Below are 19,042 nucleotides of genomic sequence, written 5' to 3'. Positions count from 1 at the left end.
ACTGAACACACAGATTCAATAGACCATAATGTTGTTTTCTGTACCTTTAAGAATATGTAAAATCTGGTTTTCAAAATAGGTCCATGAGGTTTGAGATACTAAAAACCTACTCAGAGTGAATGCAAATGATTGTACGTGCTGTTTCTGTAAGAAAAAGGAGAAGAGGAAGATGTCTGAAGGAAGAAAATTTAGCACATGGGGTTACGTGGAACTGTTTGGTGTTCAGAGCAGGGGCACTAATGTTTAGGATGATGCTTTGCATTTGGAACTTGTGACTTGAAGAAAAGTTGAGCTCTGTCTTAGAAGGTCATTCTATTTTTCATGTGATTTATTATGAACTGTGGCAGCTGAGGTTTGCTTGGAAGATAAGAGCAAGGCATGATATTTGAGAATGTGTCCTTTTCTCCACCCCCACCCCCCAGCTACACAAAAATGTGGTAGAATGTTTTGCATGTTGAGTAAAATACCGTAACTTGAACTGATGTGTTAGCTTGAAAACAGCAACAGCAAGGTGACATTACTACTCTCTATGCAGTTTTTCGTCTCTGAAAAGCGACAGCTTGCAGAGACTTTCTCTTTCCAGTTACAGAAGAACTAGGAGAACCTCCCCTGTGGCACAGATGCAGGATGGCTGCTCTGCTCTGGCATACAGGCAGGGCTGGGGCACTGCTCGAGCTACTTCTCAGCTCACTTGGTTTGTAAACGGAACCTTAGTCTTTCAGAAGCTGTAGGAACCATAAAAGCATAGCTTTGAGAACTTTTCCTCATCTCATACTGAAGTTCACCTCCAGAACTATGTTCCTGAAGTTCTGTTGTACAATCTACGTTAATTTTATGTTTCCAGTTGAAATAATTCAGTGCAATCATTTCCTCAATTTGTATGCATTTATCTACTGAAGATTTGTGCCGTATACATACTAAGTGCTATCAATAGATGGCAACTCGAAGAATTGCAAGATCTCTGACTCGTGGCCTAGTGGTTTTGAAGGTGGGAATGTATCTCTGTGTACCCAGATGAGGAGAACTTGCAGTGGCTTTTGGAGGTTGGCATGAGGCTCAGCTTTGGGAAGAGAAGGATGGATGTTCTTCCTCCAATGTCTTAGAGGAGGGATTGTCTTTGGAAAGCCAGACTACGCAGGTCTGTAAAGTTCAAAAAAACATTCAGAATGTTCATATCTTTTAGCTCAAGTCAGAAGCTTCAATGTGTAATAAGTTTTTAAACAACAATAAACATGTAGCTTTATTTGATCTTATTCAACTTCCACTTCAGCACTTGGCCTCAACAGGAGCAGGAACAGGCCTACGTGTGGATAAATGAAGAGCATTAGGGTGTAAAGAGGAAAAGTAGTAGATGCACAAAATGCAGTTTTACTTGAACCATTTTTGCAGCTGTACTTGTTATCTTTCTGATTTCTCTGCCCCCCTGTGCCTAACGCGCAGCAGCCCTGCTGGTGAGAGCAGGTGGCTTAGGCAGCAGCTATGGCTCTGGGTATAGCTTCTGAAATGCAGAGGGGCATGAGCCCAAGATATGGATCTGTTTTCATGTTTCATACTGCTGCAGTAACATCTAAAGTATTCACATGGCTGAAAAAGGGGTGGTGCTAAAAGGGCCTTTTTCCACTGAGCAAATCTTCTCCACCTGATGTCAGTACTTTGAGCAACAGCATTTTAATATTGCCTTCACTTATTAGCATTGCAGCAAAGTGTAAAACAGCATTATGTGGAATGAAATTATTATAAAACTGTTAACCAAATTGTTGTGGCAGCTTATGAAGACCATGGACTCAACATAAAGTGGTGAAAACATCCTCCTACGTAAGAGGAATTTATTATCTCTTTTTTTAAAAAAAAAAAAAGAAAAGAAAGAGAAGCAAGCTATTTATTTGTAAGCAATGCATACTTGAAAGAGCAGGATATAAATTAAAGGGGTGCAGAAAAGTCTCTGTAAGTAGCTGTCCTTGAGAGTGCTTTTGGAAGGCTTTGGGATTTCATGCAATTGACAAAAATCGCTATTTAAAATTAATAATCAAAATGCTTCTTAGGAGAGAAGAAAATCGACCTATAGAAACGCAAAATAACTTGATTAAAACCAAAAAGGCAAAAAGAGAAACACACACAAGGGGAAGAAAAAAGAAAAAAAAACCAAACAGCAAAAAAAAAACCACTTCAGTTTTTTCAGGCTTTGGCCATCTGCAGCCACACTGCTTTGCATAATAAGCCCATTTATAAACAAATTATGAACATACATGCTTGATTTGTGGCAGTTTTGTCTGCGATGCTCTGTCTGCAGTTCTGCTTGGCTGTAGCTCTGATGGGCTGTAGTAAATGCCATCTTTCAGTTTCCCTTGATTGTTTTACTCCTTGGATATTCCTACAGAGGAAGGTAAAAGAGTTAATAAAAAATCCCAATGATCTGACTGGTCTGAGATTTTGGAATTGGGGGAGCTATGGTTGTAGGAACCTTAGGCTAATTGTATGGTGTGGTGCCCTCACACCAAATCAGCCATGAGTGCAGATCTTGCATTTATATTTGTCTGCTTTCCTGTATTTATCACAATATTAAATACTTGGATAAATTACGAGGAAAATGTAAACTCTGGATAATAATAGACAGATGTACATAGATTTAAATGCCAAATGCTAGGCACAGGATGAAGCATCTAAAATAACCACAATAGTGTCTTTTGAGTTCTGGAGACTTCAATAAAATGCCTTGAAATGTATTTCAGACAGAATTTTATAGAGGTTTTTTGTTTCATGATGTCAGTAAACAGTGTAGTGTTGGACAGAAATATAAAACTTTTTTTTTTATGTACGTCTATGTATGTATTTGTGACCAGCAGCCTCTAGGTCTATTTTCAGAGTTGTTCTCTGGTTTTTTTTATGTACATCTTGGCCTGCACAAGCAGTTCCAGGCTCAGAACTCAGTTCACATCATTTGGTCTTTTGCCTCCCACAGTGAGATTTTGGTAATGGGATGCGTGACTGCGCCTGGCACTATACTGACTGACCAGGCTGTATGGGTGGGTTAGGTTGACGGTCAATATCTACAGAAATGGACTGGAAGCAGTGATACTGCCTGCTACCATATCTTGGCTGAGAAACGGTGCTGTCCCATGCTCCTCAAGCTCCGTTACAGGAGCACGTCTCCATTAGCGGTATCACTGTCCATAGCTCCAGGAGACAGGTTGGGGCAACACAGGCAGCTGTGCAAGCCAGAAGGATGCAGAAATCCACCTGTGATGCTTCATGCACATGCCCAGCACATCCCAGGTGCGCTGCATTCCCAGCAAGCATCCACAGCTGGAACCCAACCTGCGCTGCAGAGGGCAGCTGGAGAGCTCAGGCTGGGAGGGCGAGCGGCGGCATGGCACCAGCAGCACTTGTTGTCTTAATGTGTGTGCACCACCCTTGGCCCAGGCTCTGGTAGACTGGTTCTCCTCTGCCAAGAATGGTGAGCTGCAGCTGGTTCAAGAAGCGTACAAAGAAATAGGAAATTAAACTCATGCTTTCAGAAAATAATATTAATGCCAGTCCTCAGCCCTTGCCTCTCACTGGCATTAACTCACTGCTGGCTGCAGCACTAGGAGCCAGGCTGGGCTTTCTTGTTTGTGCCATTGTAGGTACGGAATCCTCCACTAGAGCTGATCTGGATTTAAATGCATATAGCAGAGTCCAGAGTCCATTTCAGGCCTTTGGCTGCAAACACGGGGATATCGATTTAGCTTGGAAAAAGCTATGCTCTGTAAGAGGTCTGATTGAGGAAGGGAGCCATAAAGAAGCCAGGGCTCTTGGAGAACACCAGCCAACTGGAAGTACTGCCAAAGTAAAAGCTGCTGGGAGAGGCAAAGGCAGGAGGGAGAGCGTGTAAGAGAGGAAGAGTTCAGTGATGAGAGAGAGAATCCAAGTAGAAAGTGCTGTTTCTTCTCATCTGAAATTAGTTAGGCACACTGCTGTTAAACTTTGGTAAGGTTTGCTTTCTGAGGGCAAGCCACCACTGGTCGTGTGTTGACACATGAGGATATTTTGATGCTTTTTCCTCCCTCCTTGTTTTCATCAAAAGCTCTGTTTTTGCTTCACAGTGAGATACCTCTTCCTACTGCTGTTAATCCCTCCTCCCTTGCCCTTCTTCCACCTCTTCTTTCCCAAAGTGGAAAACCATCTTCTGCTTTGACTTCAGTATAAATGCACTCCATTCCCATCCTAGGTGGATTGGAAATCTGAATGGAGTGTGACAGACCTGTTCCTGATACTTCTCACTTCTATGAAGTTTCTTCTTTACAACAGTAACCCTAATACACTTGATTTAAACCCACTTTAAATCAGAATTTTAGTTCAGTGCATTTCAGACAAAAGCCTTATGCAAAATTTCATTGCTCATGGCAGATGAAGATGTATATCTCTGAGGCTTTTATCTCCACGCTTCATACTCTTCCATCTATCAGAAGCATTTGGTTTTAATGCACATGGGAAGTCTTCATTGCTCCATAGCGTCTCCAGCAAAGCAGGGTAACGTGGCAGAGTGCAACAGGAGTCACTGCACTTAATAGCAGCTGCTGAACTGTTCCACCATCAGCTACAGCAGAAAGATAAATTGGGGAGCAGATACTCAGATGTGAGTGCCTCTACACTGATGTGTGTAAACAGAAGTGTGATTGCTGTGTACTGCAAAACCTAGTGTGGCTACTATTGGTGATCTGATCTTTTTTTATGTATCCCAGGGGGGGTTGCTACCTGATTTCTAAAAACTCTCAAGAGAATCTGACTTCTAGATTGCATTTCCTGAATCATACAAGGTTTTGATGAAAGGCATCACCACTTCATGACTATTAGATGACTACTACTAATGTGTGGGTGAATACAGACTAGTTCCAGGTTGCGGTACCACCTGTAGCTGAAGAGGGGCTGGACAAATGCAGATAAACAGTTTTGATGTTCCCTTAACCAAAGAAAGGTTTGTAAAGGCAAGACTTTAGATTTCCTTTCTAAGGCTAAGCAGCATTTCAGCATATTTGAGCCTGGCAGCTCTGCTTTTTTGAGTGAAACAAGAAATGAATTTGCTGCCGAAGTACTCAAGTAACTGAACTCTTGCTCACTGGAGTACTGTTGTTTCAGGAATACAGAAACAGGTGCGGTGTCTCCATAGTGTTTGTAGCTAAAGAAGATGGAGGAAGACAGTGCCTAGGAAATACAGGGACAGTTCCTGGTCTGTTAGCTTTTGAATCACTTCCTTGAACAATTAAGGCTTCCAGCCTGAGTTAGTGATTGGAGTGAGGAATACTGCAGTGGCGAAAGGATTAGGATTCTGCACCAAAAATCATGTCGTATGAACACTTCAGGATGTTTTGGGTGGCAAGGTCTGACATCATCTTGGGTGCTATTGCAAGTCTAGTCCAGCTGAAGCTGGCTCAGACCATGGAGCATGAGCCCTTACGCTGTGGGAGCTGTACATACATGCGCACATTTACACTGGGAAAGAAACAGATTCCTTTGTTATCCTGGGGCTCAATCATTTCAGTTCTGCTAGGACTCTTATTTTAAACTCTGGGAACTCTGTAAATAAATACATATCATAAAAAATGTGCTTTTTTTCATCCTGTTAATTTGGTGCCTCTTCAGAACAAAATGTAATGTTCTGTCTAAACAGAAAGAATTTGTGTGCAATATCTTACTTCTAAAATTGCACTCTGTTAATAATTATTGCCAATTTGTGGTTAGCTTAAAACATAATAGATTCTCTGTGTGTGGTTTTCGATGAAAAATAGCCATTGTAATGTTTGTCAGACTTCTTACTGCCTCGGGGATTATTCTGAATACAGTCTATGGAAACAATTGAATTGAACACTTCTTGCCTTTGGTGTTTGTTTTTCCTCACTTCTCATCTGTCAACTGCTGTGCTCATTTTCTTTTCATTATTATTGATACTTGCTTGAAGATGAGGCGGCCGGATTCAGTTCTTAGTTATATGTGTGCAAATCCAGTAGAATAGGGGTTTGACTTAATGCAGTAAAACAGTTCAGAAGTGTAATTCTGTGCTGCTTCCGTGTTTCTTCCCACTTGCCCCATCTCCCCCACCAAAAAAAAAAAAAAAAAAAAAAGCATGAAGTTAAGAGTGGAAAATGTATGTGGCCTTGCTGGATCAATCAGTGGTTAGCTATGAAACTAGATGTTGGGAGTTGAGCATCATGTCACCACTTATAACTTTCTTTGGCATTTTAATAAGGGTTTGGCATTACCTTGATGTTTTCCACAGGCTGTGACTTCTGCGCTAAAATTAGCAGTTTCAGAGGGTAAGCCTTAACAGTAAAGAGATTAAGTTCTGATATGTAGATTCCTGGAACCAGATGCTCTACTGTCCTTTTTGAAATGTTTCTTCTGTTAGTAAATTATGTGCAAAAATGCATTGCAGCTATCTCTATAGGAGATTTGATCTTAGTGGGATTACAGAGGAGGACAAGTTCTTGGGAGAGACAGCTTGGAATTGGGCCTATTTTTTTTTCCCTTTTGGATGCTTGGGTCTTGAAGCTAAAGAATAAAAAGTGTTCACAGAGATGATCTGCACTTCTTTCTTTTCAGTGTCTTAGCTCTTTCCATGTCTTTAACTTGTTCTCCCATGTTCTTGAGGAGCTTTTTCTCATCTCCCTAGAGCTCCATAGAAAAAGCAAGCAGAGCGTCCAGCTGCCTGTTCCGTCTCTCCACCTGCCAGCTGGCACTTGTGCCTGAATTTGCTTATTCAGGCTGTGACTGTTCTGGCTTTTGCAGTGCTTGAGTTCCTCCGGCTATTGACCACCATTAGCTCTTTGGTTTTAAGCAAGGGCACAGCCCTTGATCGAGGTGCAGTGATCTAAGCAGTTATCTAAAAGCTTGTTTGTTGCTAGGAATGTCCTTTTTCTTTGGCCTTACAACCTTGCAGTTGAGTCTCCTTTTGCCTTTTAACTGGCCTGTTACAAGAGAATGCATATCCCTTATTGGCTGTCTGCTCCCAGGTGTTGGGCATGTGCTCCATAACATGTCCTTCAGATGAATGCAAGCAGCAATTGTATGAAAGATACAGGGACAGTGATCCTAATCTTGAATCTGCTGCATCCAGGAGGAAACATTTACTGTTTCTACACAGACTTGATTTATTTTCTAAGATTAAAGATATACAATATATTTTGTTGCTCGTGATGTAACTTGCTTCTTCATGATAACCATTTGCCCCTTGTAGCACCTGATTTTGTTTCTGCTGACAATGTAGTAAAGACATCAGCTGGGGAAGGACTCATCATTGGGGTGTTCATGCATCCATCACCTGCTTTTGTTCAGAAATCCTCTGACCAAGCAGCTCTGATAGATAGCATGCTCATTCCTGAAACACTTGTGTAAATACAACATATTTTAGCAGAATGTATGGAAACATAGAGAAAACTCATGAATGCAGTTTGAACTGAAGAACTATTTGGAAATAATAGAGATGTTTACTAAGGCATGCATAATTCTGGTTTTTATATAAAAGATCAAAGTAAATCCAAGTCTGGAATTGTACCAATCTGTTTTTGCCTTCTCTAAATCTAATTGAAACTGTAAACATCAGTTAATAAAATGTAATTCTAAAATGTTTTCACTATATAAACATTTCCTGAATAATATACCAAAAAGGACCTGCCCAAATGAAATGTTTGAGAGATGAGTTGACAAAAAGGTTTGTACCAGCTCCTACTGAGAAGTTTCTTTATATAGTATTTTTAAGGTGCCAAAAGCTTTTGTACATACAAAGGGCTTGCCAATTTTCCTTTTTTAAATGAAATCAAAGGCAATTTTAAGTTACGTGAGCCTGCAAAAATAATCTGAATTGGTGGCTAAACATTGCTTTTTGTAGAAAGCATTCACAAGACAACTGTATTTCTTGGAAATATTTTCACAAAAGGATTTGCTCCTTGAGTCAGACCATGTCTGCAGTGTTTCAGACAGAACAAGGAGCTGAGTGAGGAGGAACTGCAGTAAGCTCTGCTTTATTTCCTATCCACATCCTTTTCTGGCACTTGTTTAAGCCTGGCTGGAGCGTGTTTTTGTAGGAAATCAGAAGTTAACCTCTTAGCTTCTGAATTCCTGACCAGTTCTTTTGTGTCCAGCTCAAGTGGTGCTTAATAGAAATGAGTCAGGATGTTCCAACTATTTCTACAGTAAGAGGGAATTTTCTGGACTTTCCAGAATTTTCAAATCTAAAAAACCTCAGAATTTTCAATTTTTTTTTTTTTTTTTAAAACAACACAAACAAACCAAAACACTCTTGGTACAGTCAGGTTGTCAATGACCAGTTTAGGCTTGATGATAAGGCAAGAGTAAAGGTCCAAGAGCTTGTCTTTGCACATTGGATACAGGGAGCAAGATGTGAGAGTGGGGAAAAACACAAGGGCAGGAACTAGCTTACACTCATCCCATCAGAGAAAATCATCTGGAGAAAGTGAAGGAAGAGGATTTACTGTGATTCAGCTCTCTGCCTTGCAGAAGGAACCTGGAAGCTTAGAGCAGATTTACTGTGTTAAAAATGACATAGTTTTGGTCTTGCTTTTCCAGCTTGCTGGGAAATCATAAATAAATTCAGCTTTTTGATCTGTCCTTGGATAGCAGAGTTCCATAGCAGCTTCTTGGGTGGGCTTTCATACCTCGTACAATTCAAGACAGGCTTAAAAGGATTGGAAAATCACAGAGAAGAGTGAGGGAGGGGGGTCAGCAAAGTTAGTCTGTGACTGTGTATGTAAACAAACACTAGACCTGGACTGGCCTGAAAAATAACTATGAGGGGATATGGTGGAAGTCATAAAAGTCAAGAATGGTCAGAGATATATAGATGGCTTGCAGTTTCTTCTTCAAGAAGAGAAGTAGGGATTGTCAAATGAAACTAATGAGGGGCATGTTTGGAGGAAAAAAACAAACAAACAAAAAAAAAAGAATGAATATTAAAACTGGATTTCCTTGCCACAAAATGTTTAGCATCTATAGTGTCTGTGTAGGTTTTAAAAATGGCTGGAAAAATTCATGAGGGAAGTCTTTGAGAATTAGTAAATATGCAGGTGCTGCCTCAGGCTTGGGAACCTGCATGAGTGGAAATTGGAAGAGTATTCAGGAGAAATACTAGTATACTGACTGTTTTCTGTACTTTTACCTTAGCAGCTATAGATTCTCACAAGTGCAGAAATCTGGGTTAAATTAACTTTCATCCTACCTGGTATGACCATGCTTACATAAAATGGAATTTAGCATGGCGTCCAGGTGAACATTCAGTACTTCGTTTGGTGCTGAAGGAGTATTATACTTGGCGTTCTTGCCTCTTAGACATGCAAGTACATCAGCTTGATTGACTGCGCTCCCCTGAATTATTTTGCATTTGTTGCAAGTTACTGTCCCTGTGCATGGACCTGTATTGGCTGGCGCACGGTACCTTGTCTGTGTGTCAGGACCTGCAGCACTCCGCTGGATATTCCTTGCTGTGAGGCTGGGATAACTGAAAGAGTAGAACTTGATGGATTATATTATATTTCTTTTTTTGCCAAGGTTGGGGTTATATTTGGTTAACTTTACACAGGCTTTTACAAACTGTAAGGCTCCTAACCACTGCCATTTCGGTATTTTCCTAGTTTTTTACCTTCTTATTTTGGTAATACTGAGGACGGCACATTTGTTGTAAGTCTAAATTAGGATTAGAGGTTTTAATTAAGAAATTAAAAGCAAAGCCTGGAAAGGTGAAACAATTCTCTGGGTGTACAGAAAGTTATGTCGAAGTGAGAAATACTGTATCAGGTGTTGGCACGATCTATTAGACTACACTGTGTTACTTTCTGTGTACTAAGAGATCAGTAAGAGAAGGGGAATGTCAAAAAGGTACAAGTTGTCTTTTTCTTATTTCTCCATACCAAACTCAACTAATGTAAATCTGACTTGCACGGTTTTATATTTCACTCCCTTTCTACTGAAACAAGAAAATAATCTTGCATCTTTGCTTTTGAAATTTATGTGCTTTTTGCCTCTTCCAAAATGCCATTATTTAGCTTTCAATTATATGATCCAGATGATGAATTATTGTATGCAGTTGCTTTCTTAATTGCTTAAGATGCCCACAGGCACTAAAAGAGAGTATCCAGGAATTTATGACGTTGAATATATGTTAGAAATATGAGATATCAAACACAGTAATGGTTGTACAGTCAGTTTGCACACGTATGGAGGGGAGTGTACTTTGTAATTAAAAAAAAAAAAAAAAATATGAAGAGGATCCCAGGGTATTTTACATCAATATTACAGCATTGTAGATGTTGATTGTGACCTTGAGTAAATGAGTGAGTTGCCTGACCTCCTTTTGCTTCAGTTGTTCCAGCTGGAAAATTGGGTGAAAATGTGGATTCTCTTTATAAACCAGATGTTGTCTGATCTGAGCTTTTCTTGTAAAGAAAAAGAAAAATAATTTCTGCAACGTAGCATAGACATGAATAGCAAGTATTAGATTTACAACCAGAAAAGCATGCAGCGGAAGCCAAAATCACAGCGGTATCGACATATCTAGAGATAGTAAATTTAGATTATTTAATTATTTAATTGCCTTTTATGGCCCTTCATCGCTGTGTGTTTTGTTATCAAGGACTAATTCCAGTCCAAGTAGATGAAAACAAAAGAGTAATGTTTGTTTGAAATTTCCCAATAGATCAAACTAAAGAAAAAATAAAAGTAATTGCCTATTTTGCTTTTGTATGCATCAGCAGGACAGCGTTGCTAATTGAAAGTTTATTCTTCCAACCTGATTGCTGATATAGGAAGCGGCAGTTTGTTTGCTAAAGAGAATAAGCATAGCTGTTTCTATCCAACCTGTGCAAAGATACCCAGCACAGAAGCCCGTAACGACTGCGCTCGATTGCGCTGTGTGTGAGCCTGCAGCTCCGCTGTGCAGCAGGGACCCTCACCCTCTTTGCAAAGAGGACCAGCCAGTAGCACCGTGGTGCAGTACTGGTGCCCTTTGCTCTTCTTGCTCCCCCAGTAGCTACTGTCTCCAGAGGGCTGGTAGGGTGGATGAGCAAGGGCTGCAAGTGTAAGATCTATCATGCTGGTTTTCTGTAAATGATGCTGTGTGGCTGTAGCTGGAGGCATTTGGGGTTGCATCATCAGGTGCAAAGCCCTTCTCCGCCCAGTGGCAAGGGAATGAATTCTATTCATGCCAGGTGCAGGTGGGTTTCCAGCCTAGAAAGCTGCTGAAATGATGCTGGTGTTACATCTGTGTTCCTGTGGGGTTAGCTGGTAGAAACATCGCTGTGGCAAGGTGTGCATGTGGAGCAGTGTTCCCAGGCTGCGGGACAGGGAGGGACTGCTGCTGGCTCAGCTGAGCCTGCTTCCCAGATGGAACAGTGAGAAGTTTTTTTAGGAGCTGTAAAATCAGCAAAGGGCTGGTAAGTGGCTTTTGGACCATGGGTGTTACCAGCAAGCTCTTGTGAGTGCTTACAAAGGCTATTTTGAGGTGATGAAATACATGTGCTGGAAGGGCCCTTGAGGGCTGCATGAGATCCGGCTGGGAGGTGCCAAACTGCCCATCCCGAGGTCTTCTCCTCACCCCCTGGGGACACTTTCAGCCACAGATGAACCTTAGCAGCTCTGACAATGCACGGGGACTGGCAAGGGCAGCCTGTGGCCAGCTCCTGACACCACCGGTTCAGCTACAGGGTGTGTTTTAGCCTCTCACTAGGGCGAAGGAGCACAGCATCCTCTCACAGATCAGTTCTGCGTGAGTGCACTAATATCTGGGGCATGAAGTGAAGGCAAGGAGGAAGGAATCGCTGAGATCAGCACGCTGGCAGGCTAGAAAGAAAAGAAATGGCTTGACATAGGTGGAGTCACTGACATCAGGGACTGTTGTCTGGAAAGATCTGTTAGCAGGGCTCTGACAAAGCTAAGGGGCTTCTTTTCATGGGTATTTATGTAGGCACACTGTCCCCCCGCCTTGAAGACCTCACCTTGTGTGCCAGGGTCACTTTAACTGTGATGGATTCCCAGCCCTTTGCCTGGTCAGAGCTGGATGGATGTGTAGGCAAAAGGCGAGCATCAGTTATTCTAATGGCTCCGTGGAGTGTTTGTTTTAGCTTGAGTTGTTAGATCGTAGCTGGAATCATATTTCTCAAAAAAATCACTTCCAGTTGATTCAATACCAGAGTGACTTTGCAAAAGGTTGTGTCATATGGAATTTTTCTTAACTGAATTTTTTTACCTTTCTGTTTAAAATATTTTGGTTTTATATTTTTCCCTCCCTTTTATAAAAAAGGACATTTTCAAAGCATGGATCAATACTGAGCATTTCATTCCAAAAGATGATCTCTTCTTGAGTTCATTTGGGGTTGTTTGGTTTGGGTTTTTTTGGAGAGGGGAGAAGATGGAGGTGAATATTCAGTCTTTGACAAAGGGGTTGGGATAGAGGTCACTAGGGCTTTCCATCTTCTTCGGTAGGTGCTAGTAAAAAAAAAATCTATCTATTTCTGGTCCCAGTGTAGTAATCTGCTTTACCTGTCTGACACGAAGCTTCTAGGAAGCACAGTTTTAACATGCGTTCACAATCCACTACAGAGCACATGCTATTCTCGATGCCTGGAAGATGTGAATAAGATGAATGTGTGGTGTCCAGTCATTGTCGCCCCAATTTTAGTCTCACAGTCTATTAGTAGATTTTTGGCAGTCCTATCTGCAAACACATGCAGTGTGTTACCATTCACTAAAATCAATTTTCTAGCAAGCACTCTGACTACAGAAAGGGTGGCAAATTATATCTGATGTGGCTCGATTTGCCCAGATGTGCAGACAGCTGACGCCGAGCAGTGCTGCCCTGCTGCGCTGTTCAGGGTGCGGCAGCCAGGGATGCTGGGCTGCCTGGGGGATTGCAATTGAAGACCAGGTAAGGAATATATGAAATGCAGCATCAGTAAGTATTAACATAGCTTACCCACTGGCACCGCCTGCATGTTGTGGGATATTAACTGTGTTAATCTCCTCGTTACTGGCCTCAGTAGTTGAGTATACCAGCAAAGTCTCCAAGTTTTGTGAGTTCTGCACCCTACATCCATAATATGGGACAGAGCAGGCTGTAAAGCTATGTGGTGTACATCTTTTTCTTCTTTTTTTTTTAATAATTAAAATAATTTAAGTGTGGTGGTTGTTTTGTTTTAAAGATAGGGAGCCCTCTGTGAGCCTCTCCAGGTCTTGTCACCAGTACCTGAGCTGACAGCTGCCTGCTAGCTGTGTGCCGATGTCATGGTCGTAAAGTGCAGAATTGTTTCTGTTTCTGCTCCAAGGGCTGAGTGTTGGGCATGGCTGGCATCCTTTGGTTTTTCTTCAATGACTTTATTGCTGTGGTTCTACCAGGAACTCTGACATGCTGGAAATGCCACAAGCTGTTCAAGGAAGGTAGGCAGCTCTCTTATCTGCACTCTGCCAAGTGGTGGAACGTTAAGTTTGTCAGCCAAATTTCTCAGTACTGGTCTACGCTGCAGAGACTGCCTGAATGGTAGTGTCACTGTTATCACAGTGGTATTAATTTATAAATGAAGCAAGTGGGTGTTTTTTGAGAGGTTTGTCTTTCATTTCAAAACAACATAATGCACAGTTGATGCAAGTTGTTCCAGCAAAAGGAATTTTCTTACTTGTTAATAAAACTGTGTTTCTCAAATCTGTTAGACAAAAGGCCTGAGTCAGGATTAGGTGCGTAATGGCTATGGATGTGCAATTATTTACATATACATGGACACTAGTCAAGACTGGTTTTGACTTGCACTCTGTTTGTACGTGTCGGCGTTGCTCCCGGACAGAAGCCCTGAGCTGAATGGAAGCATTCATTCCCTGAAACTCGCTATGAATTTGATCTTTGCATGTGATTCCACACCCCACCCTGCCACCAAATTTGGAGGCGGGGGAAAGGCAGTGGTTAACTGATGCATCTTTTCTCGATCATTCTTGATGGGAGATGTAGATGATATTATTTTAGAAGGACAGTACAGTGAATTCAGTATTTGCTACACAGCAAGTTAAATATTCAGCCTGTTTTGGAAGGTCTTTTATGTTAGTTGAAGATACACACTTCAGGAACTGAATTTTTATATGGCTGCTAGCAAAGCACTAGTGAAATTCATTTTGCAATGATTGCGTGATACACTGTAGCAGTGAATTAGTGTTGTCCAGTGGTACGGTTTTACATATTGCTTTCAAGATCCAAACTGAAGTCAATGATGCGTGACAGTGAAGGGATCCAAGATCCAATAAGTTGGACAGAACCTCTAGAAGAAATGTAGGAAAAGAGAATAAACAAGTTACAGAATTGTGACCCCTATCAGAAGACTAAATGCTAGTGGCTCTGAAACAAAGGGAATGCCTAGCTATTCCTTAACAGGGGTAGAGGTATCAAATATTATTTTTCCTATCTAGATATTGATAAGTTTCTTCAAAATACTGGGAACAAATGCAAATGTTCAGCAGAGGCAGCAGAGCAGAGGGTAATAAAACATTGAGTTGACAACTTTACATATTTTATTATTTTTTGAAGTGTTTCAACATCCTTGTTTTTACTATATGAATCTAATAGAGCAGTTCACAAATGGAAACCAAGGCTTGTGAATTTCCTGTGACCTAGTAGGTCTTTCCTCGGGGTAATTTAAGCTATGGATTATACATAATAGTTCTGAATTTAAAAGCAGTGCAGGTGCTTGATGATCACCTTGAAGTGCCTGTTATCTTTATTCAAAGAGATAGAGAAGACTTTAAGGAAAAATTAGAGAATCTTTTACAGTCACACTGATGCTAATGAAGTTTCTTTTGTATTTCTGCTACAGGACAAAGCATTATTAGACATTTGACTGGTGATGTTATTCCCCATTACAAGTGTTAGAGGAATTTGCATTCGAAACAGATCTAAGAAAGTGGAATCTTTATTTGCAGTTGTTTACTATTAGTTCTGTTTATATCTCTGTGTGAATGCTGTAGCTTATTTGTATTTCATTGCTTCAACCTTTTGATGTATTGGTGTTGAGAAAATATAATGCTCAGCATCTTTAGCGTTGAGTCTGAAAAACTGGCTGTCAGAGATACAGAAATTAGGTTTAATAATACTAGGGATTAAAATCTTGTGGACAAAAGATACTCATGGTGTATGTTGAATAAGGACCAGCTGGAAACTTGAACCAAAGTTCATCTTTTGTATTATTTGGGAGTAACACAAGTTCATCAAAGTTTCAGGAAGCAGCGGTGACCCTTATCTCAGTGGAAAGAGTGCCCTGGAAGGGCTCCTCGGTGCTGCCGGAGGCTGGAAGCTGGGACAGAGCCATCCTGAGGAAAGGAAAGATGGGGATCGGCTCATTCTGTGTGACAGTTACAGAAAGGACTGGACGGGTGAAGCAGCCTCTGAGAGGAATTGATACCTGCTGAAAATTAGGCCAGCAGAGCTGATGGATCCAGGATTAAATTTAATTTCTGGCAAGGACCGCTTGTTTTGGCAGCTGCGTTCACAATGTTATGTGAGAGGCACTTGGGACTCAGATAGCATGGTGATTTGAGAGAAAACAAGGGTGATTCCAACTTGGTTAACGTTGCGGTGCTATATTGGTAGCCACTTGAAATGTCTGCATACCTTGGCAAATGGTTTCTGTTGTCTTTTCTGTTTTCTAGCGCCAAACACGGAAGCTTTTCACCACTAAGTAGGAGCACAGTGAAATTTGTCTTAAGCAGTCACACAGCAGGCTGGCAACACTCAGTTTAAAGGAATTGATCTTCTTAAAGACAAAGATAATGATGAGATGGGTTTTTAATTCATAAAGTGACACCATGTTTTAACTGAGGAAGATGAAAGCAAACTGGTCAGATTGATGCATTGATTTATAGTGCTCAGATCAGACATGCTGGGCTCATGTGACTGCGCTTTTGGCGTGGAAATCCAGCATGTGGAATAATCATGTGGAAATTCTGCAGAGGTTTGTTACTTTGGATCAAATGTTACTAAGGCTGAAAAATGCGTGAAAGAGTTCATAGAATTCAGAATTTTTTGCTGGAAAGAAAAATTAAAAAAAAAAAGGCACTCAGGGTAAAGTTGCAGATCTCAGACAGTACTTAATTGAAACAAGTTGTAAAAAAAATGCTTAGCATCCAATTTGCAAAAAATCCAGAATGAAAAAGCAGAAAAACTATCAGTTTGTCTTGGTTATGGACACTGATGTTAAAATAAAAAAGCCTAATGCATGCCCCATAAAGACTATGTGCATAGGGGAATGCAGCTTTGCTGCTACAGCAGGATGAATCCTCAGCTGGAACAAAGGAGAAGAAAGGGGTCTGTGTGTGTGTGCATGCACATGTGTGGGCACTGAGGGGGTTTGTTCAGTTTTAAAAGACCTTTGTGCCCTGCCAACCTTCAGACAGCTGACCATTGGGTGAGTCTCTACCTTAATCAGGAATAATTTGATTGCCTGTGTCTCTGTTCCTGTTGCCTCTGTGGTTCTGAGGCACCAATTGAGGGGCTTCTATCCTGTCGGGGTGCCACTGTGATTGCCACTGCATGGGGTCATGGGGTAGGGGAGCTGCTATGGGGCAGCAGCTGGGGAACAGGCTCCGTCTGGCATCTTTACTCTTGCCTGAGGTGGGAGCAGGGTTGAAGCAAGCACCAATTTATTTTTTTCTTAGTTGGCTCGTGACAGGCACTTCTAAACCTAGGTTTCTAGAAGCCAAATATGTCTTTTGAATATTGGCTTATAAATATGTCTATTTTTCTATTTTTTTAAAAACTGTCTTCAGCTTTAGGAATTTGCAGGGTGCTTCCTCTTACTGGTATTTTACACCACTTAGAAAGGGGAACTGTTACCTTGGTCCAAAAGCAGAGGTGATTCTGGGCCCCACAGCACGAACCTGTTGGTGTGCGCTCTGCAATTGAAGTCTGCTACCGAGGGGCTTGTAGGAGGTGGTGGTTCTGTGACTGCCTTCTTTTTAGCTTGCAGACATACGTGTACATGAAGTAAGAGTGCAGCTGGTTTTGCTTTTGAATCGGGGAGGGTGGTGAGGAGAAAGGATGTAATGGGTTTTGAGACAAAGATAGATGTTCAGTTGCAAACGTTTTTTTTCTACAACTTCCTATTTTGATTTGCATTAGAGGCGGGGGCTGGGTGTTTTTATGGCTTAATGAGACACTCTTGCCTTAATAGCAGAATATTATTCACAGGAAGAAATGAGTTACTGCTGGTTTTCTTCCTCCTGTTCAGTTACTGTGGATACAGCATGTAAGTTTTAGACATACTTCCCCCTTGAACAGTATGTGCAGCTTCCAGTTGTTACGCTGAAGCTGCTGAAGGAAAGAGGTTGAAGAAGCACAGCTTTTAAAAGAGAGATTTGTTTGCAGCTTGAATTCTTACGGATACAATGAGCTTTCGTGGGAGATTCAAAAGGGAGACCAGTGAACTGCGGAGGAAAAGAAGGACCGTTAGGCGAGTGAATCAAGGAGAAATTCACAGATTAAGCTGCGTGAGTATGCACCCCTTCTTCCATCTCTTCAATGAAATTGCTAAGAAATTACAGGTCAAACACTCTTCAGGCTACACGTAGGAGAGAGTAGGATTTATTCCTTCATGTATATGTGGGACTGACCTGAGTCCCATCAGTCCGTGTGATGAGGTGCTGAACATTGGAGAATGATTACTGAAGTCTGAGACTGAAGCACAGGGAATTCGGGAGTTTATAGAACTCAAGTGCATTAGGGAAACTGATGTGATGCTGTACAGCAATCAGACATGTACTGACAGCAGCAATATGTGATAGTCTCTCTGGCGCCTGGTAACACCTGCTTGGTGGTTGGTTCCATGAAAATCCATAATGCTGCTTATGGAGTACAAAAGTTACTCCATGCTGGTTTAGATCTCACAATCTTCTATGGGTGATTTATGCTTCTTGAGGCCAGGAGGATGAGGAGAAAGCCACTGTCCTTCTGCAGGAGGACAAATGGAGAAAGCTCCAGAGTTCTTGGTGGAAAGCTGGAGTGAGGTTCTGTCCCACGAGCTAGACAGTAGCTTTGCCAGTGATGGCTTTGAGCCAGGACTATGCTTTCTGCAGCTCTGCTGTGTGGCACCGGGCACCTCACATTAACGGCTTTCCTAGGCTTTCCTGACCGAGATTGAAACTGTAGACAATTTTAGCTAAAAAGAATAGACCCATCTGTCGAGAAGCCTTAGGCAAGTACCAGTTTTCAATTTACTCACTTAACTTGAGAGATCACTTTAGATGTCAAATGTTTAATGGCTTCCCCAAGAAAGATTTGGAGACAATGGATCCTTGTGGCAAGAGGTGTTTAGTGTTCTTCTGTAGTTTTGTATATCCAATTACAAGCTGTGTTTGCATGCGCATGCTGGAGGCTCTTTCGTGGCTATTCTGCATGTCCAGTGTAACAAAGAATCAGTGATAATACACTGAGGAAGAGTATTTTCATTAACTTTTTTAAATAGGAAGGAAAATAACTTTGCTGTTGTAACGCTTGGTCACAGATTGGTTAAGACAGTTTGTGGTCCATCTAGTAGAGCGTTTGGGTTTGCTTGTTTGGATAGATATTTTATATGGAAATGGATCTTTTTGAAAAGACCACAGTGTAGTTCCTGCTGCCCTGAGCTAATGGCATACAGTTGAAGATACCAAGTTGAAGCTTCATGGTCTTGGGTCCCAATAATGAATGCTGGTGGTGCTGGTGAAAGCATCTAACCCTCGCAGTTCACAAGACTTTGGTAGGAGGTATGCACTGCACCTTGATTTATCCTCTTAAATCCTGGTTAGGAATGATTTTTGTTGTTACCGTGCAAATCCTGACTGCCTGAATGGTGCTTCCTGGAAGTGGCTGAAGCCTTACAGGAAAGTATGCCTGGAAATACAACAAAGCCCAAATAGTGACAATAAATGGGTAGATTGCCTGCAGGTAGAGGGGAATATATTTGTTCATTTTTGCCTGTATCCTCAAGTAACAGAAGCTGAGAGTCTGTTCCATTTAGTGGTGCAAAAGAACTTTTAAACTGTTGTGATT

At 41.4% G+C, this 19,042-nt stretch overlaps 1 protein-coding gene across 11 annotated transcripts in view; it reads left to right on the top strand.

Annotated features, from left to right (window-relative positions):
- Nucleotides 1-19,042, top strand: part of DOCK10 (dedicator of cytokinesis 10) — a 162,611-nt gene that overhangs the window by 32,217 nt on the left and 111,352 nt on the right. Inside the window, exons 1-2 of one of the 11 annotated variants that reach the window (XM_027779489.2) lie at nucleotides 16,868-16,999; nucleotides 17,244-17,502. The exons of 9 other annotated variants lie outside the window; for them this stretch is intronic. In XM_027779489.2, the coding sequence (XP_027635290.2) occupies nucleotides 17,401-17,502 (102 nt within the window). In that variant the 5' untranslated portion in view covers nucleotides 16,868-16,999; nucleotides 17,244-17,400. Of the gene's footprint in view, nucleotides 1-16,867; nucleotides 17,000-17,135; nucleotides 17,503-19,042 lie in introns of those variants that run through there. One more of the 11 variants, XM_055816763.1, reaches the window with a different exon arrangement.

The sequence above is a fragment of the Falco peregrinus genome, chromosome 12 (assembly GCF_023634155.1).
Source record: "Falco peregrinus isolate bFalPer1 chromosome 12, bFalPer1.pri, whole genome shotgun sequence".
NCBI lineage: Eukaryota > Metazoa > Chordata > Aves > Falconiformes > Falconidae > Falco > Falco peregrinus.
This window is presented reverse-complemented; position numbering and strand designations above follow the sequence as displayed.